General features: G+C 38.2%; 1 protein-coding gene across 3 annotated transcripts in view; it reads left to right on the top strand.

Annotated features, from left to right (window-relative positions):
- Usp54 (ubiquitin specific peptidase 54) overlaps positions 1-17710 on the top strand; it is a 70764-nt gene extending 53054 nt beyond the window's left edge. For 2 of the 3 annotated variants that reach the window (XM_077798422.1, XM_077798421.1), the window contains 4 exons: positions 273-468; positions 2931-4327; positions 10643-10761; positions 16495-16672. In XM_077798422.1, coding sequence (XP_077654548.1) covers positions 273-468; positions 2931-4327; positions 10643-10761; positions 16495-16581 — 1799 coding nt within the window. In that variant the 3' untranslated portion in view covers positions 16582-16672. Of the gene's footprint in view, positions 1-272; positions 469-2930; positions 4328-10642; positions 10762-11060; positions 11202-14541; positions 14729-16494 lie in introns of all 3 variants that reach the window. The other variant, XM_026390174.2, reaches the window with a different exon arrangement.
- The last annotated feature ends 468 nt before the right edge of the window (positions 17711-18178 follow it).

The following is an 18178-nucleotide window of genomic DNA, read 5'->3' as shown; positions in this document are numbered from 1 at the left end:
CTAGTTTATCTTCCTGATTTGTTTTAGTTGGTGTGTGTGTGTGTTTAATAATTTAAATTAACTTCTTTGGCCTCCATAGCTTCCATGTATGTTTCTTATAGCCAGAGCTAGCTCTGTGCCCCTGGACAGTGTATGCATGGTCCATGCCTTGCATTCCTGCTGCATATTTTGTTTTACTGCATATCTTTGCTTCTTTTTGATTCAATTTTATTTGTTTTATTTTTATTTGTATTTTGTGTTCTGTTTCTGCTATATTTTCTTTTGCATTTTAGCTAAACTAAGACTTGCCCTGCATGGTGCCAGCTCTAGCACGCACAGCAGAGCCCTAGTCGATAAGAAGTTGCAAATCAGTATTCGAAAAGCAAGGAGCCTACAGGATCGCATGCAGCAGCAGCAATCATCGCAGCAGCCGTCGCAGCCCTCAGCCTGCCTCCCATCACAGGGGGGGGCCGTCCCTCAGCTGACAAGGTAGTGCTTGGGAACCACATGAGTTTATAGATGCCAGGGGAGAAAGTGACCATGGGTATTCTGCAGCAGAAGCTGTCATTGTCTCGGTGACTACAGGGGAGAGAGAGAAGTGTATTGAAAAGATTGATAAGGAAAAAAGCCTTAGTAGCCATTGATATAGTTCATACATCTTGGCCTTTAAATTTGGCTTTTAATTAGAATAAGTGAATTTAAGTAAAAATTAAATTTGTCTGTTAATAAGTTTGAGTAGTTTTCAAAATAAAAATATAATAAAGGCATCCAACCCTGGGCTGTGTACATGCTAGGCAAGTGCTCTTCCATTGAGCTATACTCCAGCCAGTATTTTGTGAACATTGCCTAGGATCCAGGCCCGAGCTAAGCACTTTATGTATTTTATTTCATTATCAAAATATCCTTATAAGATAGGGACTATAGGGCTGGGGTTGTGGCTCAGCAGTAGAGTGCTTGCCTTGCATTTGTGGGGCACCAGGTACAATCCTCAGCACCACATAAAAATAAATCAAAATACAGGTATTTTTCTATCTACAACTAAATATATATATTCCCCCCCACAGACAAAAAAGTAGGAACTATTAGTTAGCATTCTTTATAAATAAGGAGACTTGAGCTCAGGAAAACTAAGATTATTTGGCTTATAACAGTAGAAGTATAGAATTCAAATCTAGGTCTGTCTGTTTGGTGCCAAAATGTATGCCATCGACCATTATGTAGTATGCCTTTTATGGTTAGATTTTTCCATACAAGTAAATGTTACAAGAGTGACTGGGTGACTAACGTAGGATAGTTTATAGCATATAGGTCATATACACTTTATCCAAAATACTTGGAACCAGAAATGTTTCAGATTTCAGTTTTCTCCCCCAGATTTTGGAATATTTGCATGGTCTTTACTGGTTGAGGATTCCTAATCCAAAAATTCAATTAAAAAAAAAAAAAAAAAAAAAAGCCGGGCATGATGGCGCATGTCTGTAATCCAGCAGCTTGGGAGGCTGAGGCAGGAGGATCATGAGTTCAAAGCCAGCCTCAGCAATTTTTAGCGAGGTTCTAAGCAATTTAGTGAGACCCTGTCTCTAAACAAAATGTAAAAAAGGCTGGGGGTGTGGCTCAGTGGTTAAGCACCTCTCGGTTCAATCGCTGGTACCAAAGAAAAAGAATTGAAGTCCAAAATACTCCAGAATCCAAAACTGTTTCAGTGTCTTGTCTGCACTCAAATGGTTTCAGATTTTTTGGAGCATTTCAAATTTTGGATTTTCAGATTAGGAACCTGAAAATCCAAAATTTCACACATTTTGGAAAGCAAAATCCTCATTTTTCAGATAAGGATGCACAGATTGAGCATCCATAATCTGAAAATTCAGAATTTGAAAAGGTGGGATTTTATTTAAGTGCTTGTAACATTGCATTTTTGGGGGGTCAGAAATATAAAACAATTAGAAACCAACTAAATCTTAAGAGAATATGGTATATTAAGAAAACATCTGAGTGAATAATACAGTAAAACCTAGATAATAAAGACAAATTTGAAGTAGTTGATTTGTGTAATCCTATGAACATGAATCACCTGTATTCTGTATTTGTAGCCTCTTGATTCCTTTGGTTGGGCTACCTCACAGAACCTTATGTAGCATTTCCCTCCTTGTATAGCATCTGGATTTTTGCTGTTCTGTGTGAAAATCACTCATTTTGCCTACCTTCCGTTGTCATCTGCATGTGAAACTAGCAATTTTGATTTTTAAATTTTCAAGTAGAATGTGTTTGGAAAGGGACTTTAATGTAGTGAAGAATATTGGCAAGGACTGTACTTAATATTGCTGTGTGTAACTCTGGTGAAGGATTGATATTACCTGTTTATCTGAGCGTGAGTGGTATATGTAGGGGAGTCTTTTCTTTTGTTAACCTCTGAATTATTGACCCTACTTGTGCTTGTCTTTCCATTTCTTCCTTTTTTTTTTAATAAATTAAAAAAAATTTTTTTGGTACTGGGGCAATCCCTAGTCCTTTTTATTTTTTATTTTGAGACAGGGTATCACTAAGTTGCTGAGGCTGGCCTTGAAATTTTATCCTCCTGTCTCAGCCTCCTGAGTTGCTGGGATTACAGATGTGCACCATTGTGCCTGGCTCTGTTTCTTTTTTTAATTTTCTTGTTTTTTACCACAGTACTGGGGTTTGAACTCAAGGGATCTCTACCACTGAACTATATCGGTAGCCCTTATTTTCAGTTTGAGACAGGGTTTTAAGTTGCTGAGGCTGGCCTCAAACTTGAAATCTTCCTACCCCAGCCTCTCAAGTTGCTGGGATAACAGGTGTGTACCATTGCGCCCAGCTTCATTTATTTTCATCATTTCTTCTGTGGATAACTATAAATGGGAATGGAATGATCAGTTCTTCTTGGAAGTGATCTTGTCAATCACCTTATGACTGGCTTTCTCCATTTGTTTCAGTGAACAGCCTATCCCGCTCCAAGTATTGTTAAGCCACGAGGCCCAACTGGAACCCTGCACGGATACAGATTTTGGGGCCAGTTCTTCTTTCTTACACTCACCTGCTTCCTGCCATGAGTCACACTCATTACTGTTCCCAGAGTTACCTGCTTCATCTGCCCCACAGCACAGTTCCCCCAGTAAATCTGCCTCAAAGCTTCTGACTTCAGTTGAGGTGGACAGCATTGACCCTTCTGTATTCTATAGGCAGTGTTTACCTAAAACACCAGGGAGAACTGAGAATTCTCACCTTGATTGTGTGCCATTGGATGTCTCAGAGGGTAAACTGCCAGGGCAAAGGGGTGATAACAACAGTTACAGCAGGTTCTCTCTTCAAGAAGGAAGGAACATTGCTCAAGAACAGCCATTCCAAGAAAAGAGGAATCCTACTGACTCATCCCTGGTGATGTCTTGGTCACACCTAACAGGAAGAGCCACCTCAGAGAGAGGAGAAACACACAGCCTAGGCTATAGTCCTTCAAATTCATTAGTTCAACCCAGTATTCCCACATATAGGGCCTGCCACCCCATAATGTCTGCTGCTGCTTCATCTATGCTTCATTCTTCTGATCCTGTGCAGAAAACTAACCAATGCCTCCAAGCCCAAAGCCTCCGAACTTCTCTGACTTCAAAAGTGGATGGAAGCAGTGAGGAGCCATGTAGACCAGAGTTTCCCAGCACAAAGGGACTTGTCCGCTCACTGGCAGAGCAATTCCAGAAGATGCAGTGTGCTTCCATGAGGGATGCTTCAGGTTCCCAAGAGAGAAGTCTTGGAAATCTAAAGAAGAACTCTTTCCCTTCTGACTCTAAGCCTTCTTTCCAACAAGGTCAAGGGAAAGGCCATTGTCCCTGGGCAAAAGAGCAAGCCTCTCTGGATGGTAGGGACAGATTGCCTTCCTGGGAAGATCCTGCTGACCACCATCTTTCTCTTGCCATGGACTCAGGGCAGCCAAACAGTGAAACTTCTAGGGGAGGACAGCCCAGGTTGGGAGAGCCAGGTATATACCAAGGAAAGCTATCCCAAGCCAAAGACCCTAGGCCTAAGGAGATTGGTAACAGTATCAACTTGGGGACTTCCTTGCCTTTGGATTCCTGGGTGAATGTCACAAGATTCTGTGATTCTCAGCTTAAACATGAGATCCTTGGGCCAGGAATGAAGTCCTCTCCCCATGATTCTCATACCTGTGTAACCTATCCAGAGAGAAATCATATCCTTTTACATCCACATTGGAACCAAGACACAGAGCAGGAGACCTCAGAATTGGAATCTCTCTACCAGGCCAGTCTTAAGGCTTCCCAGGATGGCTCTTCTGCATGGGCGCCACAGAATGTGGCTTGGCATCCACTTAGCCAAACAGGTAAGAATACATTTCAGGGGAAGAAGAAATAGGGGTTATATAAAAGCTTATATAAAAACAAGACAATATGAGAGGAGTGGTATTCTATACAGGTAGTATTTGTAGCTTGGTAAGAGGTAGTAGAACTTCTGACTTTACTCATGAGCTTCAGGATAGGTGCTGAAAGAAAGATGTTTTTATTGATAGAGTGGATAATGGAGGTAGAAATAGGAATTGGCAAATGAATTTCTCCTTTTAAAGAAAGAGACCACTAAGTATTTATCCATGGTTTCTCTAGTATGCAGTGCTACAGCATGGTTCACAGGTCTTTAAGAGTGACTCACCATGGAATTGGGTAAGATGAGAGGAAATGTCATTTTGTGGTTTAGAAGTTAAACCAATCCCAAGATTGAGCCTCCAGGTCTGCCTTGCAGCTGGGGTGTCCCTATTGAATGACATCTCTAATATGAATGGCATTTCCAGATCATAATGAACTAGTAATATCAAGAACTTCCTTTATTCCATTAGGAATTTCCAGAATTGTCTTCACAGAATTTTCAAGGTATTATTTTATAGGGTAGCCTTCACAGACTCTCCTTAAAATAGTACTGAATGAGGAGTCAAAGCTACATCTCATTCACCTCACAGATTTAATTCTGGAAATTGAAGATATGAAGAATGTTTGAAATTTAGATTGCATGCACTAACTCCAGACCCTGAGTTATTTTCCTGATACTGACATTACTTCTGAATATAAATTTGATACGTAATATCCCAGGAACAAATTTTTACTTGAAAAATGAGAGAAATAGTTCGATGATTTTTCTAAAAAGATCTATTCCAACTCTAAAATGATATGTATTATTCTGTAAAATTTAATTCAGAGAACTTTGTCTTCAGCTTGTGTAGGACAGCTTTTATAATTGTACAGGTTCCTTGCATGCTGACAACCAGTATTTAATTATAGTCATTTTGTTTATTAAATACCTACTTTGTTTCCTGGAGCTGTGGGCAAAAATGCCACATAAATATAAAATTTGATATTAAGATATGTTTCTAAGGATTTGCTTCCTAGTGCAGATTTTGTAATCCCATTTATTAAGTGCTCTAGGTACGTGGATGGGGTGATATTGGGAATATTCTAAAGAAAAGGAAAAGCTAGAGTCTGCTTCAGTGAGCTTTCTCTCTGATATAAGGGAGAATAAATACATTAAGTATTTTAAGAATGATAATAAACATAAAATAATACATTGTAAATTGAACTAACTAGTTGAATGTTAAATATTATATTTAAAAACAAAAAGCCCTTATAATATTCCAAAGAGCAACCTTTTTAATTGTAGTTTTAAAATATCAAAAATTCTTGCCAGTCTCACTCAGTGTTTTAATGTTTTAACCTTTTTTAAAAAAATACACATATACTGTATTTTGTTTGTGTTTAGCAAAAAGCAAGGTAAGTATAAAGTTTAGTCTCATGATTTTCTTAAATTATATTTATGAGCATTTTTCATAAAAATCAGTTTTATGATTATAATGTTATATATGAATGTACAATAACATTTATTTTGCTACTGAATAAAAGCTAATACTTAGTTCAATTTTATAAACTTTTTTTCTTTATTGGAGATTGAACCCAGGGGTGCTTTACCACTGAGCCACATCCCCATCCCTTTTTATTTTTAAAGACATTTTTTAAGACTGAGTTGCTGAAGTTCTCACTAACTTGCTGAGGTTCTTGCTAAATTGCTGAGGCTGGCTTCAAACTTGAGATCCGCCTGCCTGAGCCTCCTTACTTGCTGGGATTACAGGCATGTGCTACTTCTTTATCTTATCATAAAGCATTTATTAAGCACCAGATTACTTCTTTAAAAAAGTAAATACATTATAATATATAATTTACACACCATCATTTCCCCTACTTGAAGTGTATAATATAATAGTTTTTAATAGAGTTGTTAACTCATTGCAGTAGTTCAGGGTTTTTTGGCTTTTAATTGTTAACCTCCCCCCCAACCCTTATTTTTTCTTTTGGCAGTGCTATAGATTGAACCCAGGGCTTTGCACATGCTAGGCCAGCACTCCACCAGTGAGCCACATCCTCAACCCACTACTGTCTGTTTCAAAATGTTACTATCATCCTAAAAAGGTTACTATCATCCTATATCCATTAGCAGTCATTCCCCTGTACTCTGTCCCTCCCCTCCAACCCCACCAATCTGTTTTCTGTATCTTACCTGTTCTGGACACTTCATATAAATGGTGTCATATAGTATGTGATCTTTTCACATGATTGTAAGTCCTAAAAAATCTAAACACCACTCTTTTTTTCCTTTTTTTTTTTTTTTTTACTGGGCATTGAATCTGGACCTCACATATGCTAGGCTGTACTATTGAATTACATCACCAGCTCTTTTTATTTTCTGTTATTTTAAGTCAGTATCTTACACAGTTGTCCAGATAGGCCTCCAACTTGTAATCCTCTTGCCTTAACTTCTGTAGTGTCTGGAATTATTGTAGAGCATCATTATTCCTGGGTCCTTGCCATTTATTTGTTGAAGAAGTTTGTTCATTTGTCTTAGAGCATTTTATATATTATAGGTTTTACTGATTGTAGTTCGGTAGAGTTTTTGGTTTTTTGAAAAACATTATTTCAGTTTGATTCCCAGCACCACAAAACAAAAAGTTTTAAAAATAGGTTCTTCTAGCCCCCATTTCTCTTATAAATTGGTACTTAGAATTAAGGGTGCAATTAAAATCAGGTTCTGACAACAACTAAATATATATATATATATATATATATATATATATATATATATATGTATGTATTTTTAAAAAATCAGGTTCTGTTTTTTGTTTTTTTTTTTTTTTTTGGTACTTGGTATCATATCCTGGGCCTCATGCATTATAGGCAACTCTATCACTGAGTTACAGCCTCAGTCTTTTTAAAATTTTTATTTTGAGAAAAGGTCTTGCTATGTTGTACAGGCTAGTCTTAAACTTGTGATCCTTAGTTGGAATTTTAGGTGTACACGAGAGTGGTGGCACATACCTAAAATAAATAAACACACACACACACAAACACACACACACAGGACCTCTCAAATGCTTAGCAAGCAAGGTATCACAGAACCACATCACCAGCCCTCATCTTAATTTTTAAAAATAAGATTATTTATAGGTAATACTTATTATACAATATCAGGAAATATATAATATTGAGCTTTTTGGTTTATTTTGTTACAGTTGATCAGTGAGTAGGTATCATATTAACCCCACTTCTGTTGAATATAGAAATTCCCTCAACAATATCCTCTGCTCAGATACCTCAAAAAGAATTAGAATCTGCTCACATTGCAATTGTCTAATGGCCACCTCCTTGTCTATGAATCACTAAGCTTAATTAGAGGAACATGAAATTCTAACCATTACAACTGTAATTTATTATTAAATTGTCCACAGTTATCATCTGAAGAATGGCTTTAAAGTATGTGTGTGTGTGTGTGTGTGTATAAATATATGGGGCTGGGGTTGTGGCTCAGTGGTAGAGTGCTTGCCTCTAATGTGTGAGGCACTGGGTTAGATTCTCAGCACTACATACAAAAAAAAAAATAAAGGCCCATCAACAACTAAAATGAATAAAATAAATAAAATTAAAAAAAATAAAGTATATATATATATAAGCATATATATACACACATTATATATAAACATGTATGTATATATATAAAGTATATATACACATATGGAAATAATTTTATATAAATGGGATCATAGTATACATGCTGTTTTTTGTGTTTTGGAGTGCTGGGATTGAAACCCAGGTCCTTTAGCTTCTAGGCAAGTACTCTGCTGCTGAGCTATACCTCCAGCCATACATGCTATCTTTAATATAGACAGTTTTCTTATCTATTTCTTTTTAATATTTTTAGTTGTCGATGGACACAATACCTTTATTTTATTTATCTATTTTTATGTGGTGCTGAGAATTGAACCCAGTGCCTCACATGTGCTAGGCAAGTGCTCTACCACTGAGCTACAACCCCAGCCCTATTTCTCTTTTTCTTAAAACCAGTTCTACGTTCACTTCGCCAAGTAACAATATAGTATGCATACATCTGTATTTTTTTTTTGTTCTTATAATTCCATGTAGACCTGCATATAGTTAGTTTTTTTTTTTTTTTTTTTTGGCTTGGGGATCATAGACTTTTTTTTTTTCCTTTTAACTTAACATTTCATGAAAATTCTCCAAGTCATCTTGTTTAACTTAACTCACTTTTTAGTGGCTGGGAAGTAATTGCTAAGGATATAACAATTTATTCAGATTTTTATAAATTTGTATTTGTTCTTATTCTCATGAGTAGAATTATTGGTCAAGAGAATACATATATTTTCAATTTATTATTATTTTTTGTACTGGAGATTGAACTCAGGGACACTTAACCACTGAGCCACATCCCTACATCCCCAAACTAATTTTGTATTTTATTTAGAGACAGGGTCTCACTATGTTGCTTATTGCCTTGCCATTGCTGAGGCTGGCTTTGAATTCATGATCCTCCAGACTCAGCTTTCCGAGCCGATAGGATTACAGGTGTACACCACTGCATCCAGCTTATATTTTCAATTTTTAATATATATTTCCAGATTGCTCTTTTAGGAATACTATGACATTTCCTTTAATAACGTTCAAGGATATTTTTCTACACTGTCTTTTTTGTTTCAAAAGCAAAGATTCCTAGATTCCAACCATAAAGATTCTTATTCAAGTCTGTAGTGAGGCTCAGGAAGCCATATTTCCTCCTTCCCTCCTTTCTTCCTTTCACCTTCCCCTTCTTCCTTTTCTTTTTTTTAAATATATATATTTAGTTGTAGTTAGACACAACATCTTTATTTTATTTATTTTTATGTGGTGCTGAGGATCGAACCCAGGGCCTCACACATGCTAGGCAAGTGTTCTACTGCTGAACCACAACCCCAGCCCCCACTTCTTCCTTTTCCTTTCTCCCTCTCCTTTTCCCTTTTCTCTTCCTCCCTTCCTTCTTTTTTTTAAATTATTAGTTGTTCAAAACATTACAAAGCTCTTGACATATCATATTTCATACATTTGATTCATGTCCCTTCCTTCTTATTGAACTCTTAGGCACACTACAACTGAGCTACATTCCCAGCCACCCCCCCCGCCTTTTTTTTTTTTTTTTAAAGAAAGGGTCTCCCTAAGTTGTAGAGACTGATTTCAAACTTGCCTCATCTTCCTGAGTTGCTGGGAAGCTGTACTTTAAAAACTCCCATGTGAATCTGTGAATCTGAGGCAGTATCAGAACCACTGCATGTGAGTAAAAGGAAATATTAAAAACAACTGATTTTCAGTACTTATATCAGCACTATCATACAACAGCCATATATATATATATATTAGAATGAGACACAAAGTGGCCATGTACATATATATCAAATGTAGGTCAAGGACATGTGCATTTTCAGAATAGAAGACTTAATTAATTGGATTGGGGAGTCTCTTGGAAGTCACATATCCACTTTAGAGAGCCGCATTAGTAGTTGTTCAGAATGTGATTGAGAAAAAGTGGGGTAAGGGGAGATAAAAGAGACTTATACATATCAAATATTCCTTAAGAGCTCCTTTTCAGAGTGATAGGAAGAGTACTGTACTAAAAATTAAGATATGAATTTTAATCCTGAATAAACTTCTACCTACCTATCAGACTCTGGAACTCATTTTCCTGTTATATAAAATGAGGAGATTTGATATAATAATTATTATAATGATCATTTCAATTCTTAACTAAACTGGAGATAATAGTTTTCTTTATCACCAGAGACACTTTAGAAAATCACTACATCAGATAATTTTCTCTCTAGATACTACAAGTCTTGGACTGAGTTTTTTTTAAATATTTTTTTAGTTGTAGGTGAACACACAATACCTTTATTTTGTTTATTTATATGTGATGCTGAGGATTGAACCCAGGGCCTCACACATGCTAGGAGAGCACTCTTCTGCTAAGCCACTACCCTAGTCCTCATACTGAATTCTTTCAGAAGCTGAATATGTTTACAAAAATGAAGTAAGATAGGGACATTCAGCTGTCTGTCCATAGCCTTTTATAAAGTTCTTGAAGGGCTATGTGACCTATAGAAGTCTATCCATATTCTGAAAATTATTGTTTCTAAATTCTAGGAGCATCTTTTCCCATTGGATTCAGGAATGCATATTTGTTACTTAGTGAAAGAAGAACTCCTGAGTTTGTGCTTCCAGGCTCAGAGTTTAGGCCCCAAGAGAGAGATGGCTTTACCTTATATTTATGTTTTCTTTCTCAGGCTCTGCAGATGGCATGGGGAGGAGATTACACTCAGCCCCTGGGCTTGACATCTCAAAGACCCAAATAGCAGAAATGGAGCACATTCTCCTTGAAGCCAGCACAGTGCCTGCGTCTCAGGTAGCAGCCTCAAGAGCTAAGGTGATAGACCTGGTTGGTATGTTAGGGAAAGAAGAGTACAAAGGAATGAATGGTAGGGTTGTTGATAAAGCAGAGGCATTGTAGTGGGACTACCAAAAGAGAACAAGGTATGAGATTAGACTGCTTTTGATTGAGAGGAGATCTTTCAATTATATCTAATTCAGGTGTTTACTGGAGAGTCTTATCTAAATTTCTCCCATATCTCCAAGGACAGGGCCTGTGGGAAAACCACAGGTCTGATGTTATGTATCTGCCTGTGTGTGTCTATATGTTTGAAGGCTGCAGCTTGCCGAGGCCTCAGCAGGGAGTATGGGGATGATGAACAGTACAGTGCAGAGAACTTTCGCCGCATCTCACGCAGTCTCAGTGGCACCATTATCTCAGAGAGGGAGGAGGCTCCAGTCTCTTCCCATAGTTTTGTAAGTAGAATCAGGATCTGTCTATTTAGAGCACCCCCATCTTTGCTAGGTAACAAAACAGTGCTGGTGAAAGAGCAGGGAGAAACTGAAGGTTGTAATTTGGGGAAAGCCATGTGCACTCAGCAAAAATGAGGACACACAGTCATTATTTTACTTACACATTTGGAGCCCAGAGGAGTGTTTCTTTTCTGGAGTAGTTCTAAAAGGGTATGTTTTAGGGTTCCCTAGGGTGAGAAGAGTCATTGTAGCCTTGAGAAGAATCTGAGAAGCAAAACCTAGTGGTTGGGTCAGAATCCATGGTACTTATTAAAAGAAGAAATAGGATAGGATATTGTTTAGCATTTTACTCCTCACCCCAGTACATGACTGAGTGGGGTTAAGTGTGTTTTTAATCTAAAGTGAAGCAAATGCATTAGCAAGAAAAGGAAAATGATTTAAAATCCTTCTCTTTGAGATACTTCAAATTGAGTACTAATATAATAATGTATAGATAGGTGGAAGGGACTAGAAAACTCAAAACCAGTAGAGATAAACAAACTCAAATACTGTCTTTGATTGGATTTGTAGTCTTATCATTTTGAGAATTTCACACACTTGACCAAGACAAATTGAGTTTTTGTTACAATAGAGATCAGTAAGCAAAGCACTGAAGCTAATCTCTCTGGCCAGTTCAATAAAAATGCAAAACCAGGTTTGATTTTATTTTAAATTTTTTTGTGTGTGTTGGGGAGTGAACCTAGGACCTTATGCATACTGTGCTAGTGCTCTGCAACTAAGCTATGTCCCCAACCCCTTTAAAATAATTTTAAATACATGGTACTAAAATAAAAAGGTACAAAAGGATATACGGAAAAAGTTATGTCTCTGTCCTATCAGCCCCTTCTGATCCAGATTCTCTCCCAAAGCACAATTTTTTTTTCCATTTTATTGTTCCTAAGTACCTAAATAATTGAACAGCTTGCTATTCTTTTTTGAGAAAGTGGTTTCTTCTGTCCACCATTTGTTCTCAAAAATTTTCAATGTATTTAATAAAAAATACTATTTTCTTAGGAGAATTGGCTTCCTTTCTTCTGACTTCTGTATCATTCATTTATTAATTGATTCATTTTTTTAAGCAAATGCTTACTAGGTTTATATTCCTGTTATTGTGCCAGATGCTAGGGATACTGTGGTGAGTTAGATATAGCCCCTGCTTTTATGAAGCTTACAGTTAACTAGAAGGGACATATAAATAAGCAATTATATGGAACATAATGGAAAGGACATCTAAACTGAGCTTGAGGAATCAGGGAAGCCTTCTTGGAGGAAGAAAAAAGGATACAACACGTAAAGGGACCCAAGGCAAGTATTAACTGAATTAAAAGAGGTTCATTTGGTATGGCAGGATTTTAGAATCTAGAGAGGGGATGTGATGGAGAGTGTTGGCAGTTGGGAAAGAAAATAAACAACTTTCAGATCACAGACCACAAAGAGCCCTATATCTTACAGTACAGAGTTTGGAAGAATAGAGAATTAAATATTAGAGAAAGGGTTAGGAAGTAAGCATAAAGAGACTTGGTACATGTCTGCCTGGATGTGGGGAAAAGGGAACCAAGGATGATAACAAAGTGGGTTTTTTTGTTTGTTTGTTTTCTTTTTAAATATTTTTTGTTTTAGTTGTAGATGGACACAATATCTTTATTTTATTTATTTATTTTTATGTGTTGCTGAGGATCAAACTCAGTGTCTCACACATGCAAGGAAAGCTTGATAATGGTATATTTGAGGAAGATATATTTTTTTTTCTAGTGGTATTATGTATGAGTGGAGAGAACTAGTAGGTCTTTGGATATAAGACATATGAGCTAGAAATGGAGATTTGGGAATCCTAGTCACAGAAAAGAGGAAAAGAACATTGCAAAGAGAGGAGAAAAGTCAGGACACGACCTTGAAGAGCATCAGATTTAAGGTGGTTTTTATTCTGAAGAACCCTAAAAGGAGACTGAGAAAAAGGCACCAGAGAGCTGGAAGAGAAATCAGAGAAGTATGGTATTCCTTCAGAAATTCTCATATTTCCTTGTTGTCCATGATAGGTGTTATGTGCATACACTGATGAAACAACATAAATTCTGCCCTTGAATAGCTTGGAATCTATTAAATATATTGGCATATAAATTGTTTTATTACCAAGTGCAAGGGATACTGACTGAAGTGAAAAAATGTATTCTATTAGGGGAGAATGACAATAAACAAACAAATATAATTCCAGACAATGATAAATATGAAAAAGAAGAAAGAAAAATAAGGTGTTAAGGAATAAAGAGTCAATAGAGTCGATATTTCCTCAGGTTTTTGTTTTTTTTTTTGGTGTGTGTGTGTGTGTGTGTGTGTTTGGGATATTGAACCCAGGGCTTTGTGCAATCACTCTACCAACTATCTATATCCCCAGCCTCTCAGGGCTATTTTTGATAAGGCAGTGAGGGACTTCAGCTTTAAGGAAATAACATTTGATCAGAGATCTCAGAGATGTGAATGTTTGAACCATGATAGCAGAAACAGTAAGTGTAAAGGTCCTGAGGTTGGAATGAGTTGGTGTGTTTGAGGAACATTAAGAAAAAGTATTAAGGATACAGGAATGGTGGGGGATAGAGTAAGAAAAATCAGCAATGTGATATCACATAGAACTTTGTAGGTCACAGTAAATAGGTAACAGGAGACAGGAAGATCAGATTGAAGTCTGTTGTGGTCTAGGTGAGTTTAAATATGAAATCCATAGGTAGAAATGACGGTACTTGCCAACTAATGGAGTTGTCAATGGGAAGTGGGAAGTTAAGGGCAATGGCAATGTTTGTGCCTGATGACATAAAATATAGTAGTGGGAGAGGGAGTTTAGAAGAATGTTCATTCAGTTTTGGGCGTATTAGTGTTGTAGATGCTAAAGGAGATATTTCTAGGTCTTTACCACAAATTTGAATAACTAATACAGTATCCAGCAGGACATAAATATCTATGAATACAAACTTGACAGTAAGAGAAAACTGAAATGCAGTAGTGGCAGGATAGAAGATGGAGTAGAGTTCTTGATTCTATTTCAGCAGATACATATCTGTCTGGATACCTGAATGTTAGGAAGACGGTAGATATGATGAAAACTGGTAACAGGAAGAGGATCTGAAATTTGCAGTTTCCTAGAAGGTCTGACAGGGAGAGTGGCTGAGTAAATTGGGTCCCTCCCTAGACAAGGTGTGTTTGTGTTCTAGTTCCCTCCATTTCCTCCTGCTTGCCTCACTGTGTTTACCCAACCTCATCCTGCTTTGTGTTAATCCTCATCTTTATGTTTTTTGTCTTGTCTCATTATAAGGATCCATCAAACCTGAAGAAAAAGCCTTTGGAAACCGGGCACCGTTGTTCCAGCTCCTCTTCCCTCCCTATCATCCATGACCCTTCTGTGTTTCTCTTTGATCCCCAACTGTATCCTCCCCAACCACAGTTCCTGTCCCCAGATGTCCTGATGCCCAGCATGGCAGGGGAGCCCTATAGACCCCCAGGTAACTCCCCCAAAATCTAATATTATATGCCAGAATGTGGTACCTTCCAGGGGACTCTGAAGGGTCAAATTGGTACTCCTTTTGGGAGGGTGAGGTGTCCCAAGATGGAATAGTATAAGGATATGAATTACTGCTTTAATATCAAGCATGGATATCAATGGATTATGACTAATTCATTCTCAGGCACACCATGGTTCTTAGACTGGAATCTAATCTGGCTACTCATGAGAATAAACTTTTTCAGTCATGATAAGATAGCTTTTAAAAGACCAAGGGGAATAATACCCAGTCTTTGGGATCTGTTCAAACAGAAAATGTGATCTCTATCATCTATTTTCTCTCATCCTATTCACTGAGTCTCAGTTGAAGGATGGTATAGGAGAACAAGGAGTACCAATGCCATGCATATAGACCCAGATGATCCTGGGCAAGATGGGCAGCAGCATTCTGGCTTTCTTTGACCCTCCATAGTAAGACATTCTCCTTTTCTTCCTCTTGGGCTGAATCTGTAGCTTAAGACAGTGGTTCTCAATGGGGAGAGAGGAGGAACTACTGGTACTTAATGGGCAGAGGCCAGAGATGCTGCTAAACATCATATAATCCACAGGGCATTCCCTTCCCTCCCCCAACAAAGAGCTACAGCCTATGATATTCATAGTGCAACATCAAATAAATGTAGAAAGGGCATTCTACATTTTGCATGTGGAAGGAGTAATGTGAACAAAAGCATGAGATGAGATTGAGCAAGAATATAACAGAGGCAGCTTAACTGGGATGAAAGTATCATGTTAAGAAAAACTAAGATGTTAAGAGTAGTTGCTCCTCAGAAAAATGAGAAATTTGATTCAATGTATGATATGTCAAGATCATTGTACTGTCATGTGTAACTAATTAAAACAAATTAAAAAACAAAACAAAAAGAAGTTATAAAGAAAAAAAAGAGTAGTTGCTCAAGGAATAGAGTCCTCACAAGGGGAATATATTTGCTAGATGAGAAATGCATGTGGATATGTTAGTGCTGGAGGAGAGATTATGGTGGAGGTAGATAGGTATGGCAATATCCAGGAGACTCTTTCATTTGCCCAACTTGGAGGTAAGAGACTTTTTGTGGTACTGGAGAATGAACCCAGAGCCTCACACATGCTAGGCAGACAGACTCTCTATCATTGAGCTATATCCCAGCTCTTTTTAAAATTTTGAGACAAGGTGTTACCAAGTTGCCAGGCTAGCCTTGAACTTGTGATCCTCTTGTCTCAGCCTCCTAAGTAGCTGGGATAATAGGTGTGTGCCACCACACCAGGCTAAGACTTAATTTTTTAAAAATATTTTTTGTAGATGGACATAATATCTTTATTTATTTTTTAATTTTTTTAATATTTATTTTTTAGTTTTCGGTGGACACAACATCTTTGTTTGTATGTGGTGCTGAGGATCAAACCCAGGCTGCACACATGCCAGGCAAGCGCGCTACCGCTTGAGCCATATCCCCAGCTCCATCTTTATTTATTTTTATGTGGTGCTGAGGATCGAACCCAGTGCCTCACATGTTTAAGGCTGGTGCTCTACCATTGAGCTACAGCCCCAGCTGATTTTAATGTATATTAAGAATTTTAAAAAATGAAATCAAAAGCAAAGCTAAGTTCCTTCTTTCCCTTATGTTAATGCTCTTGGAGGAGTGAAGAGTTGGGCAGAACAAGAATGGTCTTCTGGGAGGGACAGTTATTTTCTGAATATGCTCAAACTTTGGGTTTCTTTTCTTTCCCCAGGAAATTCGAGGAGTGTCCAGCAGTTTCTGGCTATGTGTGACAGGAGTGAAACTTCCCAAGGGGTCAGATACACAGGAAGGACTTTGAACTACCGGAGTCTTCCCCATCGTTCCAGAACTGATGCCTCCTGGGGACCCTGGTCAGAGACCAACCAGCAAGTTGGGGCCAGATTCCTAACTACTCCAGGGTGCAAGCCTCAGCTAACCCACACTGCCACACTACCAGAAAGAGGCCAGGGCCTTCAGGTTCCTCATACTCACTCCTGGGGGGATCTTTTTAATTCACCCTCTTACCCTCTGTCTCCACCATCTAGCAGGTCACCTTCGAATTTGGGTCCTGTTCTGGGGTCCCGAACCCATGGTCCTCGAAGAGTAGATATACCTCCAGATGATGACTGGAGGCAAAGCAGTTATGCCTTCCAATCTGGAAACAGGACAAGGGAAGAGGGGCTTCTCTTTGTTCTAGCAGATCCTCCTGGAAGAGAGCAGAACAGGGCTAGAGTCCTACAGCATAGCAGGTGGTAAGGGTCACCCTTTTCCTTTTCTGGGGCCACACCTTCCTCTGTAAAACTGTACTGTGGCAGAGTTGATATCCTATATTCTTGCCATGATTGTGATAGTCTTATCTCAACATAGAATTGGCAGTTTCTCCAAGGGGTGCCAGGAACCTCTAAAGGAGAGACTTGGCTCCTTGGGAGGGAATTTTTGAAACTGTAACTTTAATTTCCCTAGCCAAAGGAAGCAGCTGCTGTTAGGGCTTTGAGTCATTTTAAAGTTGAATTCATTACATTACTCAACACTAGTCGCTCCTTGATATCTTAAGGTCATTTTATTCCTGGATGCTTTTGTCCCCCACCTTCACCTGAACCCTCCTCTTCAGATCCCTATTTTTGTTTTGTCCGCTTACCTCTATCCCTTGACCTTTTGTTTTCCTCATCTCCTATCCTTAGAGAGACCTATAGCTCTGGGGTCATGGTCCTAATCACATCATTCAGGGGAAATGGGGGAGGGCATGGACTGTCAGCCTTCCCTGTGCCCCAAACCTTAGCCCTAGAATGTGGAGCTGCCAGCCTAACATTCGCCCTTCTGAACAGATGGAGTCATGCACACTAACATACCCTCTTGTTCTCAGCAGCAGAGTCATTACTGCCACTTGCTCAGTCACTGTTGTAAACCCTGAGTCAGCTGAACTATTAGGGCCAAACATACTGTTTTTGTAAAATATTTTTCATTAATAAATCTATAAGATAGTTCTATTTAATTCCTTGTCTTTCTTCCCTTTTGTATACTCTTGTCCTTTTGTATTGGGGTAGGGAAGCCTGAAATATATGAAATTACTTTTGAGTGAGTTAAAATGAGGAGCTGAAGAGGTAATGAAGGCATTTAGGGTGGAAGTTGGTGGGCCTTAGATAAAGTTTTTCTTTATTTTTTCCTTTTTGTGGTGCTGGGGATTGAACCCAGGGCCTGGTGCATGCAAGACAAGCACTCTACCAACTGAGTTACATCCCCATCCCTAGGTAAGATTTCTTATTCCTTTCCTGATAGAGGCACTCAATGTAATACACTTCCTTTCTCCATTCCTGAGGGAAACTTTCTGGGGAAACTCCCTACAAACTCATTCCTCATCCAGGTATTCTTGGTGGTACTCTCCCTCTTACAGGTTTGTGGACTTTTTTTCTTTTTTG

Source organism: Urocitellus parryii, chromosome 5, assembly GCF_045843805.1.
Source record: "Urocitellus parryii isolate mUroPar1 chromosome 5, mUroPar1.hap1, whole genome shotgun sequence".
Taxonomy (NCBI): domain Eukaryota; kingdom Metazoa; phylum Chordata; class Mammalia; order Rodentia; family Sciuridae; genus Urocitellus; species Urocitellus parryii.
Note: the sequence above shows the minus strand (reverse complement) of the source record. Positions and strands in the feature narration are given on the sequence as shown.